The sequence below is a fragment of the Aspergillus piperis genome (genome assembly GCF_003184755.1).
Source record: "Aspergillus piperis CBS 112811 unplaced genomic scaffold BO85scaffold_15, whole genome shotgun sequence".
Taxonomy (NCBI): Eukaryota; Fungi; Ascomycota; class Eurotiomycetes; order Eurotiales; family Aspergillaceae; genus Aspergillus; species Aspergillus piperis.
In genome coordinates this window covers 630,267-657,068 of record NW_020291605.1, presented here as the reverse complement: position 1 = coordinate 657,068, position 26,802 = coordinate 630,267, and the positions used below count along the sequence as shown (strand labels likewise).

Genomic DNA, 26,802 nt, shown 5'->3' with positions numbered 1-26,802 from the left:
GTCAGTTTGCATGGGGGTGGATCAAGCGGTTGAAGATCGTGCATCGACTAGTGAAGTATCTACAGAAACCCCCTGGAGTGCCGACGTAAGGCTAGCCAACTAGTGCGGTAGTTTATGTCTCTGCTGAGCTTCGCTTTAATGGTATCCACTCCCGGCCTCGTTAGCCGCGAGATCCAAGCGCCAATTATATTGTCACAATAGCGCAGGTGCAGCATTGGGGTAACATGCTTGGAACGTCTGCACCTGACGACTCAAGCACCCGATGATCCTGGACAGTTGGCTTGCAGCCGCCAAGGGGCACCGATGCCAGACAATGCCAGACACGGTAGGCAGAGAGTCAATTGAACCCCTGGGATTTGTAGATAAGGAACAACACGCCCTCTATCACTAGATGCGTAGAGCAAACTAGCGATCGGAAGCAGGTTAATTCTACGAAAGCATAAACTTCTATTTACCTACTGGATACTGCACCGACCAGTATCTGGGGTATACTGATCCACCGAGGGTCGATCTTCGATGACAGCTGGAGCACAGGCGCTGGAGTAAGGAGGCGATCAGCCTGGATTCGGCAATCATCATTGATGCCTGATCCATGAGGCCTCAAAGTTTGTTAATGCCTTGGTAATGAGGCACAAACATGTGGCCAATCCTAGAGCCGATAGGCATGACTCAGCCCCACCTACTGCGGTTCTAAAGATTTTCTTTTCGCTGCAGTCCAGATGCGCTTCTGCTTCTACAACCACCACCACCTTTCCTCCCCAGCATTTAGATCTGCAACACGGCAGTGATCCTTTGCGTGAGCCTCTTTAGACCGCTACACACGTCAAATTCACATTTTTAACAATGTCTGAGACTTCTGCCGGTATGCACATCCCAGGTCTCGTTCTTCTCATGGCCATATACTGACAATCTCTATAGCCTGGCCCCTCGCCGATGAGGCCCTCACCCAGAACCTTCTGGACCTTGTCCAGCAGGCTGGTCACTACCGCCAGCTGAAGAAGGGTGCTAACGAGGGTATGTGCTTCCTCAAGGATACTCACTGTCTGTTCTGCCTGCTAACTGCCTTTGCAGCCACCAAGACTCTTAACCGTGGTACCTCCGAGCTCGTTATCCTCGCTGCCGACACCTCTCCCCTCGCTATCCTCCTCCACATCCCCCTCCTCGCTGAGGACAAGAACACCCCCTATGTCTTCGTGCCCAGCAAGCTTGCTCTCGGCCGTGCTACCGGTGTTTCCCGCCCCGTGATTGCTGCCAGCATCACCACCAACGAGGCCAGTGACCTCCAGGGCCAGATCAAGACCATCAAGGACAAGGTCGAGAGACTGATGATCTAAGCGTTGGTCCTGATGTGGGAATCCCTTGGAGGATCATGCCTCCGTGGGTTCTTGAGGATTCTGTTGTGACTTCGGGGGTTGACCGGCCTTCACAAACGAAGTTTTCGCCCCACAGTGCGAGAATAAGTCTCGTGAAAGGCTTGGATTGCTGCCGGATGATCAATTGGATATTGTGGGCGTTGTGCGCCTGCGGTTAGTACAGATAAAAGTCAATGACAAAAAAAATGTGCCAAACTTGTGTAGTAAATTTTGGTTGGTCTAATACCGAGTAGTCGAAGACACGATATTAGTATACTAGTAATTATCACGCAAACCAAAAATAGTTCATAACAAATATAGTCAGGGTCACCAGAATCAGGGTATTTCTCGGGGGGCGCAATAATTTGCAGGACCGCCGGGTAGGAGCTTGGCGGGCGCTAGTGAGGCCCAGCTGCGGGGGCGGTGTCTTTAGAGTCTTAGAGTTCTCGTGCTGGTCCTGACCTCATAACTCAAGGCTGGCTGGTTCTCCGCCCCATTCTCATCCTCCCATGAAACCCACTTAATTCCTAGCTTCTACCCTGAGACCCTGGCTGGTTCCGGTTCCTTGCTGGTTAAGGAGGACCTGCCTTCTTCGTCTAATATTCACCTTCGCGCTCCTGGATCTGGTTGAAATCCTCCCATCATCTACAAATTCTGCCCCGGCCATATGCCCGTGACACGGACTTCCCTCGCAAGATAGGCACGCCGCCGTCTTGCATCTCCGCAGGTCACTGGACTCCCCTCAATTATTACCGCCACCAGTCGCTTGGCCGTGAAAATCCCTCGGACTTTGTCGAGATATCTTCTTGCTATAGCCTCTTCTCCTTGATTTTGCTTTCCATCTGTATTTCGGACGCAGCATTGCCGCCATGACCTTCACATCGCTCACCGGGCTAGTCATAACAACGGCTATCACAGCCCTTAGTAGCGGTGTCGGTGCCTCGGCGGTTGGCAGTCTGACTACAGCCTCCACCACCTCCATAACGCCGTCACCATCACCGTCGCCTACTATGCAAACTGTACCTTTTCATTTAGCTGGTCCAGATCCGACCGATGGAGACGACACCGGGGAATGCAGGCTCCTGGGGCCTTTTTCGCTTCTCGTTCAAGCTGCGCTCGGGGCATTGGCGCTGCTATCACTTGTCTACAAGCGCTGGAGGGAGAGACCTCAGCGACCAGTGAAGGTGTGGGCATTTGACGTCTCGAAGCAAGTCTTCGGGTCTGCGATGCTGCACCTCGCGAATCTGCTTATGTCCATGTTTTCGGCGGGCCAGCTGGAGATCCGGAGTAAATACAAACCAAACCCATGCTCCTTCTACATATTGAATTTGGGAATCGATGTAAGCTTATCCCTATGCTCCGTTATACGGGTTGCATGCTGACATGCTTCGTTTCAAGACCACGCTAGGCATTCCGATCCTCATCTTCATCCTTCACCTCCTCAACCGCTTAGCTTCGTATACTCCCCTCGCGAGTCCTCCGGAGTCCATCGAGTCTGGGAATTATGGAAGTCCACCGCGCGCCTCATGGTGGTTCAAGCAATCAATAATTTACTTTATGGGACTGCTGGGGATGAAGATTTGCGTCTTCTTCCTCATCCAGCTGCTGCCGTTCATAGTCAAGGTGGGAGATTGGGCTCTCCGATGGACGGAAGGCAACACGGCAGTGCAGATCATCTTCGTGATGCTGCTTTTCCCTGTCATCATGAACGCAATACAGTATTACATCATCGACACCTTCATCAAGAAGCCGATCATGCTGGATACTTTCGAGGAGGCGGAGCATGACACCCACGAGCATCGCCACGCGCTCCTGGCTGGCATGGACGAAGACGCGTCCTTCGAGTCGGACGATGACTCCGTTGGGAAAGATGATGGCCCGGAACCTGTAAAGGAGGACCTAGTCCGGTTCGAGTCCGCCGAATACAACCCAGCTCAAGTCGAACACAGCTCTGCCGCGTCCGCCAGGTCGAGTAGCAGCCACGGCGAGAATGGCGAGTTGTCGTCTTCCACCAAGCTTAAGTCCCAGAATAAGGACTGATATGATCTCCGCTCACGTGTGTTATGTGGCGTTTGGTGATATTCTCGGTGATTATTCAATGGTACTTGTGATTGGTGCATTTATGGTTCTATTAGGATGGCGTGTACATGAATTTACTTCAGCTGTTTTTATGTCTTTTGTTTCGTGTACTGCGCGTTATAACTCATCCACGCATACGTATAGTTTAAAATATGATTAAGTTCAAGATCGCATTTAGAATTGATCTCAGTAGCAATCTACTTCAATAATTATGCCTTAAATACCAGGCACAAATGTACCGCCGTGACCGCACCCCTCACCGCCCACATCTGCCGGCCGCCGAAGAAAATTATTGTCGGCTTCGCTTTCCGCGATATACACCACCCCCTCTATCCAACCATTCAATTCTCCCCTAAACTCTGATCAATCAGGGAACACATACTTCACAATGCCGAAAGTGGCTGTTAAGCAAAAGTCCCGCCAAAAGGTCAAAACGGCCGCGCGCTCCCCCTTCGAACCAGGCCAACCCATTCGCGAAGCCAGCGACATCGACATGAGCGACGATGAAACGAGCTCCAACGAGTCCTCGGTGCCGGAGAAGGACGAAGCCGAGAAGAAGCTCGAGGCGATGCTCTTCGGCGACGATGAGGGATTTCTTGGCGCGTTGAAGAACCAGAAGGATCGCAGTTTAGTACTTGCGGGTCAGAGTAGCGATGAGGACGAGTCTGCGGAAGAGGGAGACGATGATGAGGTGAAGGATTTGTCGCAGATGGATGATGCTGATGTTTGTTCCCTAATGGATATACCCTTCTATTGCTGTAACTGTGCGGGTCGCTAACGAATGGGTTGTGGTAGCTTTTCTTCCTTGACTCTGGCGCCGGACCGGTTTCTACGGATCTCAGCGAGGCGGCGCCCGCCGTGCCGTCAGATGAAGAGGGCAGTGAGGAGGAGTCTGGCATGCCTGCGCTGTGGCATGATAGCGACGACGAGCGCATTACGATCTCCTTGGCCAGCCATCAGAGACTGAGGAAGCTGCGTGTCGCGGAATCGGAGGATGTTATTAGCGGAAAGGAATATATTCGCCGTCTGCGCAGACAGTACTTGCAGTTGAACCCGATGCCGGACTGGGCCAACCCGGAGAAGCAGCAACAGAAGGATGAGTCCGATGCAGACGAGATGGACACGGATGATGAGGAGCCGTCGTCCACGCAGCCGCTGGCTAAGTTGCTGCAGAACGCTACGGATCTTGTCAACGTGGAGGAAAAGACGTCAAGCGGCCGCAGAAAGATGCGCCAGGAGGTTGTGGATATCCATCGTCTCAAGGACGTTGGCAAGGATCAGCCGGTATGTCTTCTGTTGCTTAGGTTGCGCATCACGTCAAACTAACATGGTATACAGTCCTCGGTCGATTCGCTCATGTTCCACCCCAACTACCCGCTGCTCCTCTCCTCTGGACCTGCAGCCACGCTTTTCCTTCACCACATTTCACCCTCCTCCCCGGCTCCTAACCCGCTCCTCACCTCATTCCACATCCGCAACACCCCCATCCATACCTCAGCCTTCCACCCGCCCTCCGGCAACCGCATCTTCGCCTCCGGCCGTCGCCGCTACTTCCACATCTGGGACCTGGAGACCGGCAAGGTCGACAAAGTCAACGGTACCGCCGACCGCAAAGAGGAGCAGAAATCCATGGAGCGATTCAAGCTCTCCCCTTGTGGCCGCTACGTCGGTCTGGTCGGCACCTCCCGCAAGGGCGGCGGTCTCATCAACATCCTGGACTCCGGTACGGCACAGTGGATTGCCCAGGTGCGCGTGGACGGCCGCGGCGGCGTGGCCGATTTCGCCTGGTGGAGCGACGGTGAGGGTCTAACGGTGGCTAGCAAGAACGGTGAAGTATCCGAATGGGACGGCCGTCTCAACCGGGTCGTCGCGCGCTGGATGGACGCCGGTGCCGTCGGCACGACGGTGCTCAGTCTGGGTGGTCGGTCCGGCCGGACGCAGCTGGGCGGAGACCGCTGGGTGGCTATTGGTAGTTCCAGCGGTGTGGTCAACGTGTATGACCGTCGCGAATGGGCTGCGGCGTACGCGGTGCAGGGCGAAGACGTCGAGGCTGGACAGTCGGCGATTCCTCGTAACCCGGAGCCGGTCCGGGCTCTTGGTCAGCTCACGACGCCGATCAGCCATTTGGTGTTTGCGCCGGATGGACAGTTCTTTGTTATGGCGAGTCGGTGGAAGCGCGATGCGCTGAGAATGGGTGAGTCCCCTCCTCCTACTTTGAATATAGACCGTGTGGAAAGAATACTAATGATGATGAATAATAGTTCACCTCCCCACATGCACGGTGTACCGCAATTGGCCGACGTCGAATACTCCTCTGGGTCGTATCTCGTCGGTGGCTATCTCGCCCAACTCGGAGCATTTGGCTGTGGGTAATGAGCAGGGACGGATCAGGTTGTGGGAAATCAGGGGGTAAATATTCCTTCTTGGTACTTTATAGAGCCATAAAAGTTTTATACTGCATATTACGTGGAGTTAGTGTAGAGTAAATAAATACCAGTGCAGAATCATTCCATTATATTGATAGCTTGATATGTGACGTGTAACAGAGATACAGCAAGCCCTAACTAACAAACAGCGAACCATATCCCAGCAAATCAGATAAAACAGACATAAAGAAATAACCTATGAACACCTCCGCCATTCACCACATCAGAAGAAGAAGAAGAAGCAACAATCATCAATAGGACAAGACAGAAAGTATAACCGAAAGCCGTGCCCTAAGGCAGAGTAGAAGCAGACTCTTCGTGTCGATCAGTTCACCGCAGACCCTATACCAGTGACAACATAGTTAGTATATCGCTCTTATAACAGATACCAACCATATTCCTTCCCCCTCTGTCTCCTTGTAAAAGACAACCAAAGGAAATATAAAGAATAGGAGAACTAACCAATCCACCAAGCTACACCACCAAAAACAGTTAGCCATCACCCATCCAAGAAGCATCAAGTTAAGTAGTTGGAGGTGGAGTATCTTACCAATCCCAAAATCCCCGACAACTAAATCCCGATAACAAAATCTCCTCGTTAGCAAATACATATCCTTCATAAAACCACATTCTCCCACCAGGGGAAACACCAATAAGTAGATAGATAGTAAGGAGTATCATGAACTTACGAATTCAAACGGCTGTACAAAGACACACTCATTAGCATCACACTCCACCCATAGTAACCAACAAAAAAAGAAAGGGGACATAAGAAACATACATCACTCTTATCCTGATCATCCCCACCCTTATCCCCACCATCATCACCCCCCTTAGGATCCTTTCCATCATCGTCATCGTCGTGATCCTCCTCATCGTAATCATCGTAATCATCGTCATCGTCGTCATTATTACTCGTCTCATATTGCGCCGAAGCACCCGATGAAGAGGCAGAGGCACTTGCCGACGCACGAGAACTGGGTGTAGCTGATGCTGCGGCATTGGGGGTGTGCATTGCTGCTGCTGCTGTTGCGGGTGTCGCTGCTGCGGTGGCGAGGTCGCGTTTCTCTATGAGGGGTTTGGCTGCGGCGAGGGCGGTGGTGGCCCAGAGGGTGGTTGTTAGGAGGGTGGTGAGCTTCATGGTTGTTGTTGTGGTGGTGGTGGTGGTGGTGGTTGGGGAAGATGCAGTATATGCTAGGTAGGGTAGAAGGAGGGTTTGCTAGGGAGCAAGTAGTGAGTGCGAACGTGTATAATAGTGGTAGTATAGGGAGAGATCAGGGAAGAAGAAGAAGAAGACGACGTAAGGGGTAGAGTAAAGCAGGAGGGTAAATAGGGCAATATTTATATAGTTCTACTACTTCTACTACAGTAAACACAGTTGCTGGTAGTGACGAATTGGCATCGGGCTGTATCTACCAGGTTCATCCATGATGGTTCCTACATGATACATGCAAGGATTCATAACGATGTGCATTCCAGTCCAGTTCCAGCTTGCATCAGTGGTCAGGACCAGACGATCCCATCCCGTCTGTCTGGTCCACGAGATTTCAAGCATTCTTCGTCTATCCCGCTAGGAATGTTTTATCGGGGTCCCCTTTCCTTCCTGTGCAACCAAACCAACACTGACCAGCTGAGTGACCGTGCACATTCTTTCGATTTTACCTTCGGGTCGCATTGCTTGCTGCGGGGTTTTTGTGTTTACAGACTGGCTGGGGTGGCAGAGTCCAGTCGGTAGAGACGGTAGAGTTACACATTCGGTGGCTTCCTGGCTGGCTTCTTAATCACTACAAGGATTGCTCCAGACCAGACCAGGCCGGGCCAATTCTTCATCATAATGTTCGTCGGGCTTCTCTACCCATGTTCAATCAATTATTTTCATTCCGTCCACCCCGTCTCAACACCAGAGAATAAATAATCACACCAAAGAATTTCGAAAATATGTGCGCCAGGTCATTATAGCAGGGTCTTCATATCGGCCATGTTCCGGATACCGCACAGGTTGCCGGCCTTGACCCGCTTCAGGGTCAGCGCCGCAATCAGCGCAGCTCCCACACCAGATCCATCCTCGGCCGCCAGGATGGTCACCTTGTCCTTCTCCTCCGGAGCCCAGTCCAGGATCTCCCGCAGAGCCTTGGCTCCGCGTGCCTTGAAGTGAGGGTACTTGGTGAAGACGGAGCCGTCAGCACCAACGTGGCACGAGTCGATCTTCTTCTTCGTGCAAATGGCGGCAACACCGCAGGCCGACAGGCGAGCGGCACGCGTACCGATGAGCTCGGCCAGGCGGCGGATCATCTCCAGCTCCGCCGGGGTAGCCTTGATGTTGAGCTCGCGCTCCATGAGCTCCTCAGTCTCCTCCAGGTTCTCGTAGGGGTCCTCCTCGATGGCCGCCAGGAAGGAGGCATCCAGGATGTAGGGCTTGCGCAGCTTGGTGGTGTCCTGGCCGTTGAAGATGAGGCCGGGGCGGTTCTCCACCAGGTCCATCAGGGCCAGACGGAAGATCTCACCCAGGTACAGACCGGCGGTCATCTTCTCGAAGGCCTGCTGACCGGGACGGGGCGAGTCACGGTCGATGATGTGGTCGTACTTGGTCAGGGGCAGCACGACGTGCTCGTTGTCGAAAGCGCCGTACTCGCAGTTGATAGCCACGGGCATGTCGGCGGGCAGGTTCATGTGGGCCAGCTTGGGGATGGAGCCAACGTTCTCCATGTAGGCGGCGTTGACACCAGTACCGAAGATGCAGCCGATCTTCATGTCGGTGTCGGTGTAAGCAGAGGCGATGAGGGTTCCGGTGGTGTCGTTGATCAGCGCAGCCACCTTGATGGGCAGGCCCTGGATAATTGCTACATTAGCTCAGAGACTTTGCGTGGTTTGCTATCGGGAATTGACGTACGCGCTTCTGCAGGATGGCCTCCAACGGAGGGACGACGTCGTGGCCCTCAACACCATCAATGTCGAAACCCTTGGTCCAGCGCTGCAGGACACCGTGGTCGATGTAGTCCTGAGTCGCGGGGTAGGAGAAGGTGAAACCCAGGGGCAGCTTGGAGATCTTCTCGTTCTCGTGGTGGGACTCGATGAACTGCTGCAGGCAGTCGGCGATGTATTCCCACAGCTCCTCGGCGGTACCGGTCTTCAATTCCTCGGGCATGCGGTACTTGGACTGGGTGATGTCGAAAGCACCCTTCTCCTGGGTCAGGGTGATCTCACAGACACGCAGGTTGGTGCCACCCATGTCGAGAGCGAGGAAAGTACCCTGTTCGTCGCCATCGGGGAATCCCATCACCCAGGTGACGTTCATAGGCTGGGTGGGGGGAGAAAGAGGTTAGTCGGGACGAAGGAAACGGACGAATTGAGTCGATTGATGCATGTCATGAGCCAAAGCACTTACGATGTTTCCGCCCTCGACACTGAGACCTGTTGTATAGAAGAAATAGAGTCAGTCGGAGTGATGCATTCCGGGCCGCATTAGAAGCGGGTAAAGTGAGAAAAGACGCGCCCTTTTCCAATTCCTTAACAAAGTGGTTGACAATCTGCTTGAGCTTGGAGCGATCGACGGTGAATTGCTCCTCAAAGTCCTTGATCTGCTGCAAAAGGTTCTGGGGAACATCGGCCATAGAACCTGGAGAAGCAGAGGGGCAGCCATCGGGTCAGCGATCGGCATCCCGAGAAATGGAGGGGAAAAGGTGGGAGAGCTTTGTATTACCCTTGCGGGAAGGGGGACGCTTAGGACCGATTCCAACCATGATGACGGTAAGAGATGATTAGATGGGGGAGAGAGAGGTTGTAGATGAAAATAAAGAACAGTAGTAAAGAAATCGAGGAGAAGATGGAGAAGAACAGAGTTAGAAACCGGGATGAGAGAGGATCGAGGGGGGGTGAAAATGACGTGGGGCAACAGCAGCAAGCAGAATCGGAGACGTAAGTAATAATAATAAGTTACTTAGTGTTTTGGGCCCCGCAGTGGAGGAAGGATCGCCTTCACCGGTTGTTGCTTTGGGTGTCTCGCCGCTTCATGTCTTGTCGTTCCTCGTAGATTAAATATCTCCAGAGTTTAAGTAGTTCGGGGCTCTACCTACGTGTCAATGTCAAGATAAGTATAGCATGAAGCTAAGAGCTGTCATGTTGTTTGCGGGAGACAATTTGCTACGGAGGAATGTAAGTTATGTACTATGTATGTACTCCATCACTGCTGCTTCCTCTTCCCGCATTCTTTCTTGGTTCCTTCCTTCCTCTTTAACTCAATCAATTCATTCACTATTATCTTACTCTTCTTCTTTTGTTTACTATCAACCAGTTTACTACAAAACATCATGTGTATCATTATCCTATAGCCATCCCAATTAATTTCTTTTCTTTTCCCCCTTCCATCATCTTGACTCCCGTCGAAATCCCAAGAAGCTCCAGGAACCATCTATCTCTCTGGTCTCGTCCACTCACAACCTCTCCATTCCAGCCACCCAACGCCATCTCGCCCGGACCTTCTCATCCATTCCATCCCCATCTGGTCCATGTGATCTCTCTTACTTTTGCTTTTTCCTCTCACCTCCCTTCCTGCATCCGCGCCAGATGCGGGAAGACATGAGCCAATCCCCCAATCCGGTCGTTCTCCTCTGCAGCTTGCTTCTCCTTCCTACCCGCTGCTTCCGCGTGCGTGCCCGACTGTCGCTCCAGATGCTGCCGCACTCGCTGCTGGTACGCCTGCGAAATTCCCAACGTGCGATCAACCTCCTCTGTGAGCCGGTCCACTTCATCTTGCAGCCGCTCCTCCCGGGTTTGTGGGGATGCATTCTCCGCCGCCCGTGCGGCCGGGTCCGGGTTCGTCCTCTCCCACAGCTCTTCTAACTCCTTGCCCCAGCCCAACGCCCGTGCCAATCGTCTCACCCCTGTGTCGCAGTCACCCAACACCAGTACATCGTCCGGGCGGGATCCCAGCCCACCGACCCGCTCCATGTTGATCAGCACGCGGGGTACTCCATCACTAACGAATGCGGGCAGACTGGCAAACGGCTGCACTTGTAGACTGGTTCCCATAACAATGCACAGGTCCGCCTGCTCGGGGAGCTCCCGGTTGTCGAAAAAGTCAGCCGGCAGCGACTCTCCGAAGAAGACAATGTCGGGCTTCACCAGCCCCTTGCACTGAGTACAGTACGGAACCTTGCCTTTGGTGATAGCCTCTTTCATCAAGTCCTCGGGGTATTCTGCTTTGCAGTCGATGCAATGTTGTGTCGCGAAGCTCCCATGCGCCTCGACGATCTTATCACCCGGCACCCCCGCCAGCCGCTCCAGGCAGTCAATGTTCTGCGAGAAGTGCTTCAGTAGCATCCCCTTGTCGTAAAGTAGCTTAATGAACGAATGTGCGATTGTGGGTCTGAACTGACCCGGGGCAAGTTCCCGGGCCAGGGCGTAGAATGGGCGGGGATTCTGGCGGAAGAAACTGATGTCAAAGACGGCTTCGGGATCGGGCAGGTCCAAATGGGCGAGATTCGAGTAGATGCCGGTATCAGGCGAACGGAAATCGGGAATTCCGGCCGAAGTACTGATGCCAGCTCCGACCTGTAGACGTACCTCCTGTTAGCTATATTCCCCTCTATCTCAAATTTGGGGGTGTAGAATTCTCGATCTGACAGAGTGCGGGGGAGGGGTAATCGGAAGGGGAAAGTTCATACCATCACCACCACGCGCTTCACGGGCTTTTGCTCGACATATTTGGCTATCGCCTCGATGCTGCGTGCCTCCAGCACCGATGGAGGTGTGTGCTCGTCCACCAGGGTCGAGGATTCGTTGCCCATGGTGCGTGGCCGGCGACCTGTTCGGGGTCGGGCGTGCTGGTGTCGGGGTTTGCGACGGCGACCAATGATGACGGTATACGACAAGTTCCTGTCGCCAAGAAGAAAGTGCTTGAATTAAAGCAGTTCAATGGCTAGACAGCGGGTTGATGCGTCGATATCGTGAAGCGAAAAGTGCGACTGGAAATCTGAAGATGACGTCGAATGCAGCAATCGGCAGAATTGCCTGTCCCCTGTGGCGGCCTGAGGTATCTATATCTTATGTCCCGTGATTTTTGTACGCCTGAATCAATCTAATTCCTGCCATGTCAATCCTAAGCTCAATGATGAGAGGATGCCGTGGATCTCAAGCAGCTCTCGAGGCTGTTCTCTCTCTTCCACACTCTTCAACCTGGTGGCCATTATTCTGAGGCATCTGCAGCACCTCAGGGCTCAGGCAGCTCCCCAGCTGCTCACCGCCTGCGGGCCGAGTGCCAGATGGCCTTCCTTTCCCTTCATCATTTCCCTCTATGCTACTGAGTGATCAACTGGGTATTATCGCCGGTCCATCTCGCCCTTGTCTGATTACAGGCAATGTCCAATTCCACGGCCGGCGTGGCCAATGGCCATGCAGTGTCTCCCTCGCATCCCGCCCCGGACATCTTCAATGCCAGCTCCGTTGCCGAGATCAAGGCCACCTTGTCGCACCTGCACCACCAGGAGGCCTCTGTTACAGCTCGCCTGGATGCCCTCGTGGCCTCCCAGAAGGATTTCTCTCGCGAATTGGGCCGACTCGACTTACTCCGCGCCCATCTCGGTTCCCAGACCAGCACCACCCGCGCCATCAGCCATGGCATGCTGGCCGATGCCGCAACCACCGCCGATCGCATCTCCAGCGCCGTCCGTCGCCTCGATCTAGAACAATCACGCGTGAAGGCAACCCTGGAAGTGGTCGAACAGGTCTCCGAGCTCAAGGCCTGTGTGCTGGGCGTCGCAGGCTCCATGGGTGCGCCGCAGGACTGGGAGACCGCCGCCAGCTATCTGAACCGGGCCTCTAAGATCCCCCCGGAGGTCGCGCAGGGGGCCTTTGCCGCCGAAATGGTGCCGACGGCCGAGGTGCCTGATCCGCCAAATGTCACGCTTGATAACGCCGCGGAATCGCTCTGTGGCTTGTTTCTGCGCGAATTCGACAAAGCCGTCAAGGAGAACAACGGTGCCCGCATCACACGCTTTTTCAAGCTCTTCCCCCTCATCGGTCGTTCCGAGGTGGGTCTGGATGTTTACGGCCGCTATGTCTGTCAAGGTGTGGCGGCGAGAGCTCGATCCAACCTCAATGCCGGCACAGGGGCTTCGCCAAGCAAGGACGGCTTCTTCTACGCCAATGCGCTGACCAAGCTGTTCGAACATATCGCCCAGATCATCGACGGTCACGGCGGCCTGGTGGAGCGTCACTACGGCCCGCGTAAGATGAACCGAGTCATTGAGCGTCTGCAGCTGGAGGCCGATGTCCAAGGAGGCATCATCCTGGACACATGGAGCGACGAGCGTCATGTTGACCGAAAGCTGACCGACACAAAGTCCTACGCTTTCACTTTCCTCGTGCAGAGCTTTCTCCCTCCGCAGCGCAGCGGAACACCCCGCTCCAACTCGCCTGCCGTACGCGATGCCGCTGCGGCCGATGATGAGGGCGTAGATATGAAGGAGATTGACGGGCTTCTCAACGAGATGGCTGTCATGCTTGGTCGCTGGTCCCTATACTGCCGGTTCTTGGCCGACACCTGCAATGTAAGTCCTACACACAGCATTCTGTTCGTCTTGACTGACCCAGTCCAGCCCCCGGAAACGGATGATGACCAGAAGTTCGCCCTGCCGCAATTCCTCCGGGAATCGACCCTCGCGAAGAAGATCAACGACCGCCTGGCCTCTCCGTTCAACACCATGACCACTTTCTTCTTCCGCCGGTCGGTCGAGAAGGCATTCCAGCTTGACGAACAGCCCTCTGGCCTGACCTTGAACCCGCAGAGACCGCTCAAATCCGAGCCGCCGCACATCACGTCCGCTGTCGACGACATCATGTACATCGTCAACAAGGTCCTGCAGCAGTCTCTCGTCACGTCGCAGATCTCCGTCGTCACCAGCGTGGTGCCCACGCTCTCGCGCGTTCTTGGCTCCGACTTCATCGGCATGACCCAGCGCAAAATGCGTGACGAATGCTACCCTCGCGCCGCCGTCCAGGGCGGCCAACCTCCCGAGCAACTCGTTATCTCCTTCCTCGTCCTCATCAACAACCTCGACGTCGCCGTCGACTACGTCCGCCGCATCCTACAAAACCACACCGAGCCCAAAAAGTCCATCGGCCCTGATGGCCAGGTCGAGGAGACCGACCCTCTGCGCTCCCTCTTCCCCGTCCCAGAAGAAGCCCGCCTCGCCACACAAACCCTCCAATCCCTCTCCGCCTCCTTCGAGTCCAAAGTCACCGACCTCCTTACAGACGGCATTCAAGTTGTCTTCAATAACGTCATCAAACACCGTCTCCGGCCCATCCTCTCCGACGCCTTCCGCGACATCGAGTATCAACCCCGCGAAGACACCGACCCCACCCGCACTGTCTACCATGACTACGACTCCGATGATCCGGACTACATGGCCGACGGCACCGTCCCAGATGACGACGACCCCACCAGCCGCGCAGAGCTCGTCCGCCCGCGCTTCGCCGCCGCCTGGACCGAACTGCTCCTCCCTCTCAGTCGCATCCTCACCGCATCCGCCTTTGACCGTCTCCTCACCGTCACGATCGCCTACCTCTCCCGGCTCCTGGAGAAGCGTCTCTGGTCTTATCACGGCCGCGTCAACGCCCTGGGCGCCACTCGCCTCGAGCGCGACGTATCCGGGGTGGTCAGCGCCGCTGTCGATGTGGGCGGCACGCAAGCGGCACCAGGTCGGTACCGGCACCGTGAAGCGTTCACGCGGTGTCTGCAGATGGTTCTGGTCATGGGCATGGACGAAGACGAGTGGGAAGATGTTCTCCGAGGTGGAGAGACAGCTGAAGTGGTGGATAAGTTGAGTCGCGAAGAGAGGATGAGAGTGAGAGGGATGGTGAGACGGGTTTAATCTCTTTCACTTTTCACCTTCCACTTTTCTTCATTCTTCCTGTTCATATTACTAGCCCTTCCTTGGCAGAGACAGAGCTTCTAGCCCTTGTTACCTTTTCTACAACCGCATAACATAAGTTCTGACAGCGTCGTCTTGTTGAAAAAATACATACGTATTGTGTTCTCTTGTATATAGTACCTTAGCATGTCACACATACCAAGCAAGTCATCTATCTTACCATAACTCCAGGCCCTAAACATACTACGTGATTACCTTGTTCCTTTCAAACTTCCAGAACCGAAGGAATATTCTGCAGCAATAATCAATTCATGACGTTACGGAATGATGAACAGCGATCACATACATAAATACATGCGTATTCAGGGCTAGGTAGGCTCTACATGCATACATCCGAACACCCCCCCCCCCACATATATATACAGGAAGAAGGAAATGAGGGCCATACAGAACATTTAGCATACATGTATGGATTTTTTGTATCTATATTAGATATTTTATAGATTGGGTCAAGCACGCTGCGTATATGAAAGGTTTAGTTTTCTCGGTCACGTGTTCGTTGTATGTATCCGACAGCTTCGATGTTGGGGGATGTTGTTTTTGGAGGGAGGTCGAGTTCTCCGCATATATCTGTTTACTCCGTACCGCCGTGGGGTATTTGGTAGCAATTCCGGGGTAGTACCGGGGTCACGTTGTCAGCTGTGTTTGCGTCTAGGCTAGGTGATTTCAGACATCTACATCTACATAGTCGGAATGGTGTGACGGGTATATGTTATGGATGGATCAATTGACTATCTATGCATGTACTGGTATCACTCCATAAGCAAGATCTAGGAAACGAACATAGTCAAAAATAAACAATAACCCCCCGCTATAACCTAATATATACAATCCACCCAACAGGTAGATATACATAACCCGCGGGCTTTGTCCCTGGAAAACGCCAACCCAAATCGCCGCCAAATGTAATACATGTACCAAACAAGAAAAGTGGCTCAGCCGGGCTAATAAGAAAGGCATCGCTGGATATCACAGAAAGAGAAAAGAAGACAGAAGACATTAAGAAGTTAGAAAAGATGGAAAGTCCGACTCAGGTCGTCACCTTTTCGTTGATTTGAGTCGCCGGGATAGGCTCTTCGACCGGCTCGGGCTCATGCGGCGCGTGGTGTTCTGCTACCTGTCTCGGCGCAGGCTGCATCTTCAGCTCCTGGATGCCCGAGTCACCCTCGCTGCATCCGCGGCTGTCCACACCAACCGGGGCGTGGCCGTCCAGCATCATCTCACTGTGCTCGCCGATTCCGTACCGCGCCGCGGCGGGGATCTGGTGGCCGTCTTCGAGCTGGTTGTGCTGCTGAGGGGTCCAGGCGAGGTAGTCACGACGGACTTCAACGTAGTCGTAGGCGAATTCACCCAGCTGGTCGTCGTCCATACCCAGCAGTTCGGCTTCTTCCGAGGCACGCAGTTTCAACCCGGGAATGGCGTTGATGGCGTAGGCGATGATGGCGGACATGACGAACGAGTAGGCGCAGGTAGCGACGACATAGGCGATTTGAATGTAGAGTTGCTTGTAGTTGTGGATCAGCCAACCTCCGGATCCTGATCCAGTGTTGACACCGTCCAGTCCAACAATCGCATCGTCCGCGAAGAGGGCGTTAAAGATAAGACCGACAATTCCCGCAACACCGTGTTCCGCGAACACATCCATAGAGTCATCGATACGGATCCAGTATTTCACTGTAAACTCAGTCAGTGTCTGAACGGGATAATTGTCAAGCAACTGCGTGACTTACCCTTGGTGGAGTAGTTGCAAACAATACCAGTCACAACGCCGAGGATCACACTAGCCCAGGGAGGGACGAAACCAGAAGCCGGAGTGGCCGCAACGAGGCCCGAGATGGTACCGGAGCACCAACCGACCATGGACCACTTGCGAGCCAAGCGCCAATCGAGAAGAACCCAAGTCATACCGGCGAAGGCCGCGGTCAAGTTAGAGTTCCAGCAAGCCATGGTGGCACGAAGGTTCGCTCCAAAAGCCGAGCCACCGTTGAACCCCAGCCATCCGAACCAAAGGAAAACGGTACCGAGTAGAATGAGAGAGACGTTGTGTGGGCGGAAGTTCAGCATCATCCGCTCCTGGCGACGGCCCAGGACCATGGAGTAAGCAAGTGCCGACAGACCAGACCCGATCTCGACAGGACCACCACCAGCGTAATCCAAAACTCCATACTTGTAGGCCCAACCGTTCGTGTTCCATGCCCAGCACGCCAGAGGACAGTACACGATCGTGGCCCAAATGAAGACGAAAACCATTGCGGGTAGCATGCGTCCACGTTCGGCCACAGCTCCCATGATAATTGCTGCCGTAACTCCGCAGAATTGCATCTATCCCAGGTGCGTTAGCTATGAATTGTAAAGTCCCCATTAAAGATCGTGATATACCTCATAGAAAGCGAAGAGGAGGTTCGGAATCAGCGGGGAGCCCGGACTAGGATCGGCCAATGTCTTCATCAAACCGAAGTTGCGCAGGTTACCGATGTAGCCGTTGGTTGCAGTCGGGGAAAAAGCGAGAGAATAACCCCAGAAATACCACTGGAAGGTGACGACGGAGAACGAAGCCATACAAGCCCAGATCATACTCAGAGCTGACTTGCGGCGCGCGAGACCGGAGTAAAGGAAAGCGAGACCAGGAATCATGACCATCACCATGGCGGAGGACACGATGATGAATGCTTGATCTCCGGATTGAAACCATTTGTTCAAGTTTTCCGTTCCTAGCCAACAGGTGAGTCATGGGAAGCCAAAACGACCAACAAAGGCAGAGTAACTAACTGGAATCGCCACCGATATCGTTGGTCGTGAGAGCCTCGTAGTCGGAGGGAGCGCCCGTCCAGTTGTAGGACGCATATTGCGGGATAAAGACGCCAGGTTTGTCCGACATGGTGGGAAAGAAAAACTATCGAAGGTAACACGAGGAATTGACGGGTCGAAATGAGCTTCTGACGGGCGTTGTGAATGTGAAGTCACCACCGCCGAGGAATGTTCTCAGGCCGAGAACAGGCGGGTGGTGGAGAGGGTGTAGTTCGGGTGGGTGGCGGCAAGAACTGCAGAAGCGAGATCGGGATCGAAGATCGAAGACGGGACTGGCGAAATAGAGTATCTGCAAGGGCGAAAGGGGGAGAGAGAAAGGGAGGTGACACAGAGAGGAGGTTTGAGAAGTAATTGGAATGGAGGGAAGTGACAGAGACAGAGAGAGAGGGAGAGGGAAGAAGGGCGAGTCGATTGAAGGACCGGCAGCGGGTATGTAAGACGGAATGCCGTGAAAGGAAGAGAGAGAGAAAGAGAGGGAAAGGATGCTGCAGACTGTCGACTCCGCCGGATGTGGAGAAGGGAAAACCGCCACGGGGGGCGCGGAGGGCGTCGACTATATAAATAAGAGTGCGCTGACTTGAGGAATGAAGCAGAAGATGGCCGATGAGTGGAGCGGCCGGGCAGACAAGATTCTGGAAAGGCACCGGAGTGGGACCTCAAACCTGCGACGAGGTTGCGCTTTTACCAATCCGACCCGATAGCAGCGATAATAGGTTGGTGTCAATGCCCAGGCTGGAAGAGGAGAGGAAAAGTCCCTAAACTTTGCTCAAACGTTGGGCGCGGGTGGAGCACCTCGACCGTCGATAATATCTATTAGTGATGACTTTTTGGCGGGTGGATGATAAGTTGATATGCCCTTGAAACTTCATTCATTCAATTCATTCCAGATTAGCCTCGCGTGGGAGAGAAAGAAGACCCTAGGAAGATTTAAAAGGGAACACGAAAAAAGTCTAAATTTCAAGTCTCCAGTAAATAGTCAGAAAAAGAAAAGGGAAATAATCAGAAAACAATAATTTATTCTCTTTCCACCACGCGAGGGAGGCGCCAGAAAATAATTCAAATCAAATAAAATAAAGATAGTGAGAAAAAAGGCCCAAATGGGAGGCCGCTGAGTCGGGCGAGAGATAAGGTGAAAAATCAAATGGCATAAAATAAACTCGGGCCCGACGATCATCCACCAGAACCCATTCAGAATCCACTGGTTGCGTTTCCTGGCGAACGGCGGAGGAATGGATGCCGCTGCTGGTGCTGCTGTTGGTGATGGAACGAGGAGGATAGACTTTTCTTTGCTGCGTGTGCTTCACTGTCAAAGTTGACAGATCGTGAGAAGTTCTTGACAACCACACACACCTATACAAACATCAATTGTGTTTCCCAATTACCTGTCAGTTAGTGATTTCTTCTGCAGTGAGTGCAAAATGAGTATTTGCTCTGGGCCCTTGATTGGGTCCGTGGCAAAACTGCCGCCCTCGGCCAAGACCGCCGCCGATTGAGGAGGACTGCAGAAATTATTCCCAAAGAAGTCGGTGGCGAAAACTCCCCGTCATATTTCCACTTTAGCCCCGGCTGGGTCCTGGTATACTATCCTCGGTTAAGCCTGTTGGATTGATCTGTTTCATCATCATCATAAGCAGCAGCAACAGCAGCAGCAACATCATCATCATCTCAACTCAATTCATATTGAGTGTTCATTCACACAGCCACCCTGCTCAGGTTCCAGTGGATAGGGAAGAGCGTCGGTCCAGGCCCCGACCCATTGAATCTGCAAAGTCGTCCCAGGGGAGAGGGTTCGTATAGCCTCCCGGTTAGGTTCCATGCTGTTTCCCTGCTTGTATAGTAAGCTGTAATCTCCAGTATACGGTATGGTATATGGTATCAAATGTGTCGATGATGCCCACGCGACAGCGAGTAAGTGGACTGTAGGACCGCATAGACCAGCTCATCCCACCGCATAGTCTACTGCTTCCTGGATCATCATCTCTCCGTATGCAGAGAGGAGGAAAAGGGAGAAGAAACAGAGCAGCACCAGCGCAATCCGGGGGCCTCGGGCTTGGGGCTTCTGTTTACTTTATGTATCTACTCGATATGCGCGCACGCGGAACTCCGACAGCTGGCGATTATCTATCACGCATACCCTCAAGCCCAATGATAACAGACTGAACACATTCCAGAGCTACTACAAAGCGCATACTCGCGGCCTGGGGCCCTATCTGTTGCCGAGTTGGGCCGGCAAAGGAATGGGCAACCTGTTCCAGATTAGTAGATAGATAGGGGTACTGATTGTGTTTGATCTGGCTCGAATTTGAGGCAGACAGGCAGACAGGCAGGAAGGCACATGCTTGCACCCTACTTCGTCTCACATGCAGAAATGCGTCTTTCATGTAAGGAAGAGTACAACGTACCAGGGAAATAATAAAACCAGTCTGATACATCCATCCCAAAACAGAAATGAAAGGGATATCCTACTTTTCTATCCATCTATCCATACTAGGCAAACCTGAAGTAAACTGCCAATTTGAAGCCAAGACACAAGACAACAAGATCATCACGTTTCATGCTCAATCCATCCAGTTCCCCACGACCAGAAAGCCTAACTATTCCGTGGAAATCGGAAAACTCAAGATGACCTTTCTTATCAGTTCCATTTTCTCTCAGCTCATCACCACTCCGAATCGATTGGCTAGGAGGTCACGATAAGGGCAGCTGCACGCCACCTGCATCCGGGGTGGGTCCCGCCGGAGCCCGATCCGGCCTAGCTCAGCCTCGAACAGCTCCACCGCGCTGATAACGACGAAGCTTGGCCAATGATAGTCCGCTTGTCATTCCTGTTTCACCCGATGTCCGCTCGGGAGTTTCAGGAATTGGGTAGGCCTGAAGCGGGCGGACGGGCGGGCTTTCGAGGTTGGGTCGCGCAGTTCGCCGGTTCGGAGGTTTGCCAGGCTCTAGTCCAGTAGCAGTTAGATAGAAGAGATACGGGGACGGGATGAATGAACTTGCGAGTCGGGCTGCGTTTGCTTGGCTCTTGGCTCGGAGGATTCCGATGGTGAGGGTGCTGCGATGCGGTGTGTTGCCTACACAGAAATTTACATGGAATAGATGTGTGTGCTGCAAATCAATTGTCTTATGGTGTGTACTCGACTGCTTCTAACTGGCTAGTTATTCAGATCGGAGGATATGTCACTCTGCTTACTCTCCCCCATACGATGATATCGCACTTACGTCTGTATGACAGTCCCAGACCGGGCGGACAAATGCACGCAAAAGCATGGATGGGTACCTCGACTAGCAGTCGCGTGGGGTGGGACTACACTAGGCAACCCAACCCGGCTTGCCTATCAGCAGCCGACAGAAGTCCCGAGTCATTCTACGGTAGATAATAGTTAGTAGATACTAGATAGTAGATAGATGATCCTACATCGGACCTGTGCTCCCCGGGATCCCTGGTGCCCTGCTGATAGCACGTTACCCAAACCGGTCTAGCAGTAGTTCATAAGTAGATGCTGTCCCCAGTTTCCTCAATGCTTTAGTTCAGGGGAAGAGTAGAACGAGATAAGAAATACTGGAGATAGGAACTACACTAGTACCTGGTGTCTATCTTTAGTTTCTTTTAAAAGAAAAAAAAAAGGATTCCTTCCATGTGCTCGTGTCTCCATATAACTAACCTGACCCCGTCTCCGCTGCACTACTAGTAGCTCCCTTATCTCTGGGGTTTCTTGTCGAGTAAAATGATAGTATTCTCTATCAGGTGGGTTGGATGTTACTGCATATCGTGTAACTAAATTGGTTGCTGATCTTTGACTCCTTACTAGTTCCTGCATCTTAGTCTGAACGATGCTTATTTGGACTACTCCTTTGTGGGGGTGATATATACTCCCTGCGTGGGTGGCCATGCATGACCTTGTCCTTTCAAGACATCACAGACATGCCATAACATGACACAATGGCCCGTGTGTATGCCACGACTCAAATATTGACTGCTGCATGACATGAAAATAAACTACACATCCATGTCGACCACGTGCCCTCACAGACCCCCTAGGGAACCACACTATCGGGTCCCGGTTCATGCCACGGGGCAAGCTACGATGGTGATCGACTGAGGAGACACAAGGGCGGAGTGGACGATGAGCCCATCACCGGAGCTAAAATCATCAACGGTCACGGGCGCGCGCCAATCATGGGTTTGCCTGTCGCCTGTTCGTTGCAGGGACCAATGGCCAGACACCATTACCTAACATTTATTGTCCTGCCAGCCCTAATTCGACGTCTGCTGCAGATGCACGGCCATGAGTCTGTCCCAGATCATTCTTTCAGTCCGGAGAATGTTCTGCTTCCGGAGATTCATTAGAAATGGGCACCAGGGTCCGGGCCAATCGCCCCTTGCGGATTTATTCTGCGATCTGGGTTCGGGGTTGAGCATGCCGAGACGACGGGAACGGATCTTGTTGCCGCTGGTATGCTGTTCCGCTTGATGGTGAACCGTGATGGTATCAATAACCACTCTACCTTATTACTTCCACGGCTTCTGCTGAAATGCAATGTTTGCTGGTAAGGGTCTTCGCTTTGAGGTGCCGAGCATTTAAAGCCCTAGCTTATCCCGACGTTGGTCCTCTCCCTACTCTGGCCCCGAATTTCCGGGATCCCGGTGTTTCATGCGCCCGTTCAATGGCCCTACATAGTACCGGTTCCTAAACATACATACCGGTTCTTGAACCAGCATACGTGCGCTTGGATGTGATACCTCAATTTGGTGTACCTCTCCCTGCAGCTGACCGCTGTATGCTGATGAGGAATCTGAGAGCCAAAGCACGTCAGCCAGCTATACTTAGCTCACTAACTCCCAGTCAAACCACTGTCGGTTCTGGCAAATATATATATCATCGACAGCATTTCCTTAGTAGCGAGCCTACCACTAGTATTAGTAACGGCAAGTCCGCAGTACTATGCACATGTAACACTGGGTTACTACTACTAAGTACTCATCTAAAGCATCCTCATCATGGTTAGACTACTGTTTCCTAGTGATTGTATCCAGCAGACCACACATATTGCTGTGTTGTTGTGGCTCATATATTAATTTACTGGCCAGTATTTCAACAACTGGCCTGCTGGCCCAATGGTAAGGCGCTTGACTACGGATCAAGAGATTGCAGGTTCGAGTCCTGCGTAGGTCATTCTTTTTTGCTTTGTTTCTTTTTTCTCCCTCACCCTCAATGTTTTATTTTTTAATGCTACGGATACCTACTAGCTTTCCAATCTACACACTGGTTTAATTTACTGCCCAAGTAGATTGTCAATACTGACATCAAAGTATAACGGAAACATCTATACATATAACCTATAACCTAATCTATTAGACATTGACACTGTATCCCACCCCTACCGTGCCCCGTCGTTTCAACGCCATATAATACTTGCGGGCCTCATCGACCCAAAATACGGTACTCGAAATACACACCAGCCGGAACAAATGTCCAAAGCCCAAAGGTTCCGTCTGGAAGATGCGCTGCAAGAAGGGAAGGTAAATCACACACGCCTGTCCCGCGAGCGAGCCCAGAACGGCGTAGTTGAACATCTTGTTTCCAAAGAGAGAAATTTCGCCACGGAGCACCGACTTGCCCTCACTGCGGCAGGTCAATGCGTTGAACATGTCGAACAGCACAAAGCATGTAAAGGTCATCGTGGTGTCGTGGGCTGTCACCACGCGGGAGTGTACGCCGGGGTTGGCGGTGTCATCGGCATCGCCCATTTCGTGAATGTAGATGGCCAGAGTGCCGAGCATGATCATCATCGCGGAGGTGAGCACCCGCTGGACGAGTGGCCTCGTGAGTACACGGGCATTCCGGGGTCGCGGTGGCCGATTCATGATGGACGGGTCAACGGGTTCCACGCCCAGTGACTGTGCCGGGGGACCATCCATGAGAATATCTAAGAGTCGAAATTAGCAGTGTTTCAAGCATGTTAGGGAAGATAAACTCACTGATCCACAGAATTTGCATGGCGTTCAGCGGATTCTTAAAGCCCAAGGTGGTGCTCAGCAACACAAGACTCAGTGCCGCAACACTGGTACTGAGCTGAAAGGTAATGAAATTCTGGATATTGTAGAAGATGCCCTTGCCCTGCTCGATGGCACGCAAGATGGTCGAAAAGTCGTCGTCTGTCAAGATCATATCCGCTGCCTCCTTGGCAACATCAGTGCCCAGCTTGCCCATCGATATACCAATGTCCGCCTTCTTGAGTGCCGGGGCGTCGTTCACGCCATCGCCGGTCATAGCCACGACATCGCCGCGAGATTGCAAAGCACGCACAATCTTCATTTTATGGTCCGGGCTGGTGCGCGCAAAGACCGAGGTCGAGGATATGGCTTGCGCGAGCTCCTGTGTGCTCATCCGATCGATCTCATGCCCATTCATGACGGGCCGTGATCCGGGAGCGTCACTGACCGGCATTCCTAGTTTCTTCGCGATGGCAACAGCGGTCGTCTCCGCATCTCCCGTGATCATGATGACCCGCACTCCTCCAGCCATGAGACGCCGGATGGACTTGTGAACGTCCTTGCGCGGAGGGTCGTTCATGCCCACCAAGCCTGCAAAGACTAGTCCATTGTACCGGTCATCGTCATCACTCTGGCTGGACTTGGACACGGGCGTACCCGATCTACTGCCAAACGCTCTTCCTCTCGAAGTATCCCTAACTGCTCCACTGGCAAAAGCCAAGACCCGCAAGCCCTCTGCCGCCATGTGCTCAGCTGCGTGCCTTATCGATTGGCGCCGTGGTTCATCCAGGATAACCTCACGGCCATCCTTGGTCAAGTAAGTATCGCACCGAGTCAATACCTGCTCGAGGGCTCCCTTGATATAGGCCACATTGTCACCGGAGGTACCGTTGCCAATGATCACACCCATCCATTTGCGCTCAGAACTGAACGGAGTTTCCGCGACACGGGCGCTGATACGCTCACGCACATCGTCCTCGCCGAATGTATCCAGCAAGTCCAAGATAGCCACGTCAGTAGGTTGGCCAACCCATCTGCTACGGATACTTCCAGAAGCCCTGTCGTCCGTGGAGGACAAGACCGCGGCAGAAGAGGCGCTAGCCGGAGAGTTGGCATGCACGCGAGATAGTCTGGCATTGTTGGCAATGTTACCGATTCGTAGAACGGTCCGCGCTGCAGGCCCGGGGGTCAAGGAGGAAATATCATTATGGACCTCAAAAGGCTCGGGGCAGTCAAAGTGCCACATTTTGGTAACTGTCATGTGGTTCAGAGTCAGAGTACCGGTCTTGTCACTGCAAACGACGTTTACGGAGCCCAGCGTTTCGACACTCGGCAGCCGGCGCATGATAGCTCCTCGCTTAGCCATGCGCAGCACTCCCAGGGCCAGCGTCACGGTAACGATAATAGGGAGGCCTTCTGGAATCGCAGCCACCGCGAGCGAAACACCAATGGTGAACATCTCGAGGAGCTTGCGACCCTGGATCAAGCCAATGAGAACAATCAGTCCGATGACACCAAACGAGATGTAACTCAACTCCTGGCCCAAACGGTCCATTGACAGCTGGAGAGGCGTCCGCGGGCTTTCAATTTCCTGGAGGGAGGCGGAAATGCTTCCAAACTCCGTCTTCGCACCGGTACCAATCACAATTCCCTGTCCGTATCCCGACCGAACCAGCGTACCCATGAAAGCGATGTTGTGTTGTTCATTCAAGCGGATGTCGGCTCCCACGGCGCCACTGGCCGGGGCGTCGTAGAATGGCGATCGAGGCGGGCTCACAATCTTAGGGGAGTGCGAAGGAAGGTGCTTCGGGCTGCGGATGGCATCGGGGTACTTGACAACCGGTTCGTTTTCGCCTGTCAAGTTGGACTCATCGATGGAGAGATCCGTGGCGGCAGTGATCCTGATGTCTGCCGGAATGCGGTCTCCGACGGTGAAGAGGACCAGGTCACCTGGCACGAGTTCCGTGGCAGGCACGGTAGTCGAGGCCTTGACGGCAGTGGAGATGGACGGGCTCTTGCTTCGCAGCTCCTGCAACTCCATCTCCGCACCAGGAGCCGGCGGGATGGTGCCGGCGACTGGAGGGCCATTCAAGGGAACATCGCGAATCAGATGCGCATGGTGCGGCACCAGACGACTCAGTGCCTCCAGAGACTTTTCCGACCGATATTCCTGAACGAATCCGACGGTGACCACAATTGTGACTGCGAGGGTAATGCTGACTGCATCATCGTAGTTTCCCATGAAAAAGGAGATCGCAGCGGAGGCCAAAAGGAGGAGGATCAACGTCTCCTTAAATTGCTTGAGAAAGCGGAGCCATATGGGCTCCGGTTCTTCGTGCGGGAGTTCGTTGGGGCCCTCTTGTGCCAGGCGCACCTCGGCCTCGGCGGGATTGAGGCCATGGACGAGGGAGGTCTGTAAGCGCTCTGCGGTCTCTTGAGGATCTAAGAGCGAATATGTCGAGGTAGACGTCTATCCGCGCAAGGCGACCCAGTTAGCCGCGCCGACGGAAGGGAGACGGCAGAGGGGACAGATTGCAAGAGACAAGTAGTTGGACACACGGAGAGGACCAAAAGACAGACAGGCAAGCCACTTACAGAAGGGGAAGTACTGGAGCGCACGTCCGCCGGGGTTGTCGACCTCGGTCTCGAATCGGGGATCTGGGCATTATGGAAAGGGAGCGCAGGCGTTGCGGACCTTGACATCTCTCATGCTTTGTCGAAACGGAAAATAGGCCCAGGTATATATCAGACACCACTTGCTAGCATCCCGTCAGGAACAGTAAGGAAGGAATAAATTAATTAAAGAGAGCGAGGTGTTCTTATTTTCAGGGGGAGGAGGAAATAAGATGTGAGAGTAATCACTCTGGGGGAAAAATCGACAAGGCCGGCGAATGGGCAAAGCCACAGTCTCTCCTGGTGGTTTGACGCGAGTTGGCCGTAACTGCATCAATAATCGTCAATTGGTTAGCCCAGATGGGGGGGAAAGGTCGCTAAGTGGACACGGCGACCAGGGAAGGGAGAGAGGAGGACTGGGCCAGACTTCGGGGCAGAGTAGACAGAGAGGAGAGAACAGAACCCACCCGGTCAAGTAGTTTTAGTATTTTTGTCGATAAGAACACAAAGAAACCTTGTCTTATTGAGAAATCCAGATCATGACCCGGAGCAGGTAATCTTCAATCACGACCTTCTCCTTCAGGCATTGAGTTTCT

The 26,802-nt window shown here is 53.2% G+C and overlaps 10 protein-coding genes and 1 non-coding gene across 11 annotated transcripts; 6 read left to right on the top strand and 5 right to left on the bottom strand.

The window, feature by feature from the left end:
* Positions 1-713: 713 nt before the first annotated feature.
* Positions 714-1,683, top strand: BO85DRAFT_521981 (ribonucleoprotein-associated protein). The gene is made up of 3 exons (XM_025665226.1): positions 714-862; positions 919-1,014; positions 1,072-1,683. Exons 1-3 carry the CDS (start codon positions 844-846, stop codon positions 1,332-1,334), a joined length of 378 nt encoding a protein of 125 aa, XP_025513549.1. The 5' UTR covers positions 714-843; the 3' UTR covers positions 1,335-1,683.
* Positions 1,684-1,831: 148 nt separating this feature from the next.
* On the top strand, positions 1,832-3,603 carry BO85DRAFT_425427 (STIMATE family protein). The gene is made up of 2 exons (XM_025658075.1): positions 1,832-2,692; positions 2,751-3,603. Exons 1-2 carry the CDS (start codon positions 2,222-2,224, stop codon positions 3,390-3,392), a joined length of 1,113 nt encoding a protein of 370 aa, XP_025513548.1. The 5' UTR covers positions 1,832-2,221; the 3' UTR covers positions 3,393-3,603.
* A 161-nt stretch (positions 3,604-3,764) lies between these two features.
* Positions 3,765-5,928, top strand: BO85DRAFT_401798 (WD40 repeat domain-containing protein). Its single transcript, XM_025657169.1, has 4 exons — positions 3,765-4,155; positions 4,227-4,715; positions 4,770-5,625; positions 5,693-5,928. Exons 1-4 carry the CDS (start codon positions 3,820-3,822, stop codon positions 5,842-5,844), a joined length of 1,833 nt encoding a protein of 610 aa, XP_025513547.1. The 5' UTR covers positions 3,765-3,819; the 3' UTR covers positions 5,845-5,928.
* A 259-nt stretch (positions 5,929-6,187) lies between these two features.
* On the bottom strand, positions 6,188-6,998 carry BO85DRAFT_440447 (uncharacterized protein; the record flags this gene model as incomplete). The annotated part of the gene is made up of 5 exons (XM_025658768.1): positions 6,188-6,199; positions 6,320-6,331; positions 6,408-6,428; positions 6,547-6,558; positions 6,639-6,998. The coding sequence occupies 5 exons, from the start codon at positions 6,996-6,998 to the stop codon at positions 6,188-6,190; spliced, it is 417 nt and encodes a 138-aa protein (XP_025513546.1).
* An 812-nt stretch (positions 6,999-7,810) lies between these two features.
* On the bottom strand, positions 7,811-9,597 carry BO85DRAFT_490167 (putative hexokinase Kxk; the record flags this gene model as incomplete). The annotated part of the gene is made up of 5 exons (XM_025663646.1): positions 7,811-8,686; positions 8,748-9,155; positions 9,243-9,261; positions 9,347-9,473; positions 9,558-9,597. 5 exons carry the CDS (start codon positions 9,595-9,597, stop codon positions 7,811-7,813), a joined length of 1,470 nt encoding a protein of 489 aa, XP_025513545.1.
* A 796-nt stretch (positions 9,598-10,393) lies between these two features.
* On the bottom strand, positions 10,394-11,643 carry BO85DRAFT_376540 (SIR2 family histone deacetylase; the record flags this gene model as incomplete). The annotated part of the gene is made up of 2 exons (XM_025656228.1): positions 10,394-11,407; positions 11,521-11,643. 2 exons carry the CDS (start codon positions 11,641-11,643, stop codon positions 10,394-10,396), a joined length of 1,137 nt encoding a protein of 378 aa, XP_025513544.1.
* Positions 11,644-12,161: 518 nt separating this feature from the next.
* On the top strand, positions 12,162-14,951 carry BO85DRAFT_425414 (Golgi transport complex subunit COG4). The gene is made up of 2 exons (XM_025658074.1): positions 12,162-13,404; positions 13,453-14,951. Exons 1-2 carry the CDS (start codon positions 12,214-12,216, stop codon positions 14,728-14,730), a joined length of 2,469 nt encoding a protein of 822 aa, XP_025513543.1. The 5' UTR covers positions 12,162-12,213; the 3' UTR covers positions 14,731-14,951.
* Positions 14,952-15,487: 536 nt separating this feature from the next.
* BO85DRAFT_77607 (ammonium transporter) lies at positions 15,488-17,934 on the bottom strand. The gene is made up of 4 exons (XM_025665655.1): positions 17,560-17,934; positions 17,170-17,501; positions 16,521-17,112; positions 15,488-16,464 (listed from the first exon to the last, which is right to left on the bottom strand). The coding sequence occupies exons 1-4, from the start codon at positions 17,666-17,668 to the stop codon at positions 15,821-15,823; spliced, it is 1,677 nt and encodes a 558-aa protein (XP_025513542.1). The 5' UTR covers positions 17,669-17,934; the 3' UTR covers positions 15,488-15,820.
* A 4,290-nt stretch (positions 17,935-22,224) lies between these two features.
* On the top strand, positions 22,225-22,636 carry BO85DRAFT_77594 (uncharacterized protein). The gene has a single exon (XM_025665654.1). The coding sequence runs from the start codon at positions 22,378-22,380 to the stop codon at positions 22,603-22,605; it is 228 nt and encodes a 75-aa protein (XP_025513541.1). The 5' UTR covers positions 22,225-22,377; the 3' UTR covers positions 22,606-22,636.
* A 64-nt stretch (positions 22,637-22,700) lies between these two features.
* On the top strand, positions 22,701-22,772 carry BO85DRAFT_t189. Its single transcript has one exon. It is a non-coding gene; the product is annotated as a tRNA-Arg (tRNA).
* Positions 22,773-22,909: 137 nt separating this feature from the next.
* pmr1 (Ca(2+)/Mn(2+)-transporting P-type ATPase PMR1) lies at positions 22,910-26,718 on the bottom strand. The gene is made up of 4 exons (XM_025660584.1): positions 26,674-26,718; positions 26,189-26,534; positions 23,579-26,063; positions 22,910-23,526 (listed from the first exon to the last, which is right to left on the bottom strand). Exons 2-4 carry the CDS (start codon positions 26,294-26,296, stop codon positions 22,952-22,954), a joined length of 3,168 nt encoding a protein of 1,055 aa, XP_025513540.1. The 5' UTR covers positions 26,297-26,534; positions 26,674-26,718; the 3' UTR covers positions 22,910-22,951.
* Positions 26,719-26,802: the final 84 nt, after the last annotated feature.

Bases quoted from the DNA above. Each gene is read 5' to 3' on its own strand.
- BO85DRAFT_401798 (XM_025657169.1), top strand. From the start codon at position 3,820: ATGCCGAAAGTGGCTGTTAAGCAAAAGTCCCGCCAAAAGGTCAAAACG. The intron at 4,716-4,769 runs GTATGTCTTCTG...CATGGTATACAG, and splicing joins ACGTTGGCAAGGATCAGCCG to TCCTCGGTCGATTCGCTCAT. The intron at 5,626-5,692 runs GTGAGTCCCCTC...GATGAATAATAG, and splicing joins GCGCGATGCGCTGAGAATGG to TTCACCTCCCCACATGCACG.
- BO85DRAFT_425414 (XM_025658074.1), top strand. From the start codon at position 12,214: ATGTCCAATTCCACGGCCGGCGTGGCCAATGGCCATGCAGTGTCTCCC. The intron at 13,405-13,452 runs GTAAGTCCTACA...GACCCAGTCCAG, and splicing joins TCTTGGCCGACACCTGCAAT to CCCCCGGAAACGGATGATGA.
- BO85DRAFT_77607 (XM_025665655.1), bottom strand. From the start codon at position 17,668: ATGTCGGACAAACCTGGCGTCTTTATCCCGCAATATGCGTCCTACAAC. The intron at 17,502-17,559 runs GTTAGTTACTCT...CCTGTTGGCTAG, and splicing joins CGATATCGGTGGCGATTCCA to GAACGGAAAACTTGAACAAA. The intron at 16,465-16,520 runs GTAAGTCACGCA...CTGAGTTTACAG, and splicing joins TTGCAACTACTCCACCAAGG to TGAAATACTGGATCCGTATC.
- pmr1 (XM_025660584.1), bottom strand. From the start codon at position 26,296: ATGTCAAGGTCCGCAACGCCTGCGCTCCCTTTCCATAATGCCCAGATC. The intron at 26,064-26,188 runs GTAAGTGGCTTG...TTGCGCGGATAG, and splicing joins GCTCCAGTACTTCCCCTTCT to ACGTCTACCTCGACATATTC. The intron at 23,527-23,578 runs GTGAGTTTATCT...TTCGACTCTTAG, and splicing joins CATGCAAATTCTGTGGATCA to ATATTCTCATGGATGGTCCC.
- BO85DRAFT_521981 (XM_025665226.1), top strand. The intron at 1,015-1,071 runs GTATGTGCTTCC...CTGCCTTTGCAG, and splicing joins GAAGAAGGGTGCTAACGAGG to CCACCAAGACTCTTAACCGT.
- BO85DRAFT_77594 (XM_025665654.1), top strand. From the start codon at position 22,378: ATGCTGATGAGGAATCTGAGAGCCAAAGCACGTCAGCCAGCTATACTT.
- BO85DRAFT_425427 (XM_025658075.1), top strand. From the start codon at position 2,222: ATGACCTTCACATCGCTCACCGGGCTAGTCATAACAACGGCTATCACA. The intron at 2,693-2,750 runs GTAAGCTTATCC...CTTCGTTTCAAG, and splicing joins TATTGAATTTGGGAATCGAT to ACCACGCTAGGCATTCCGAT.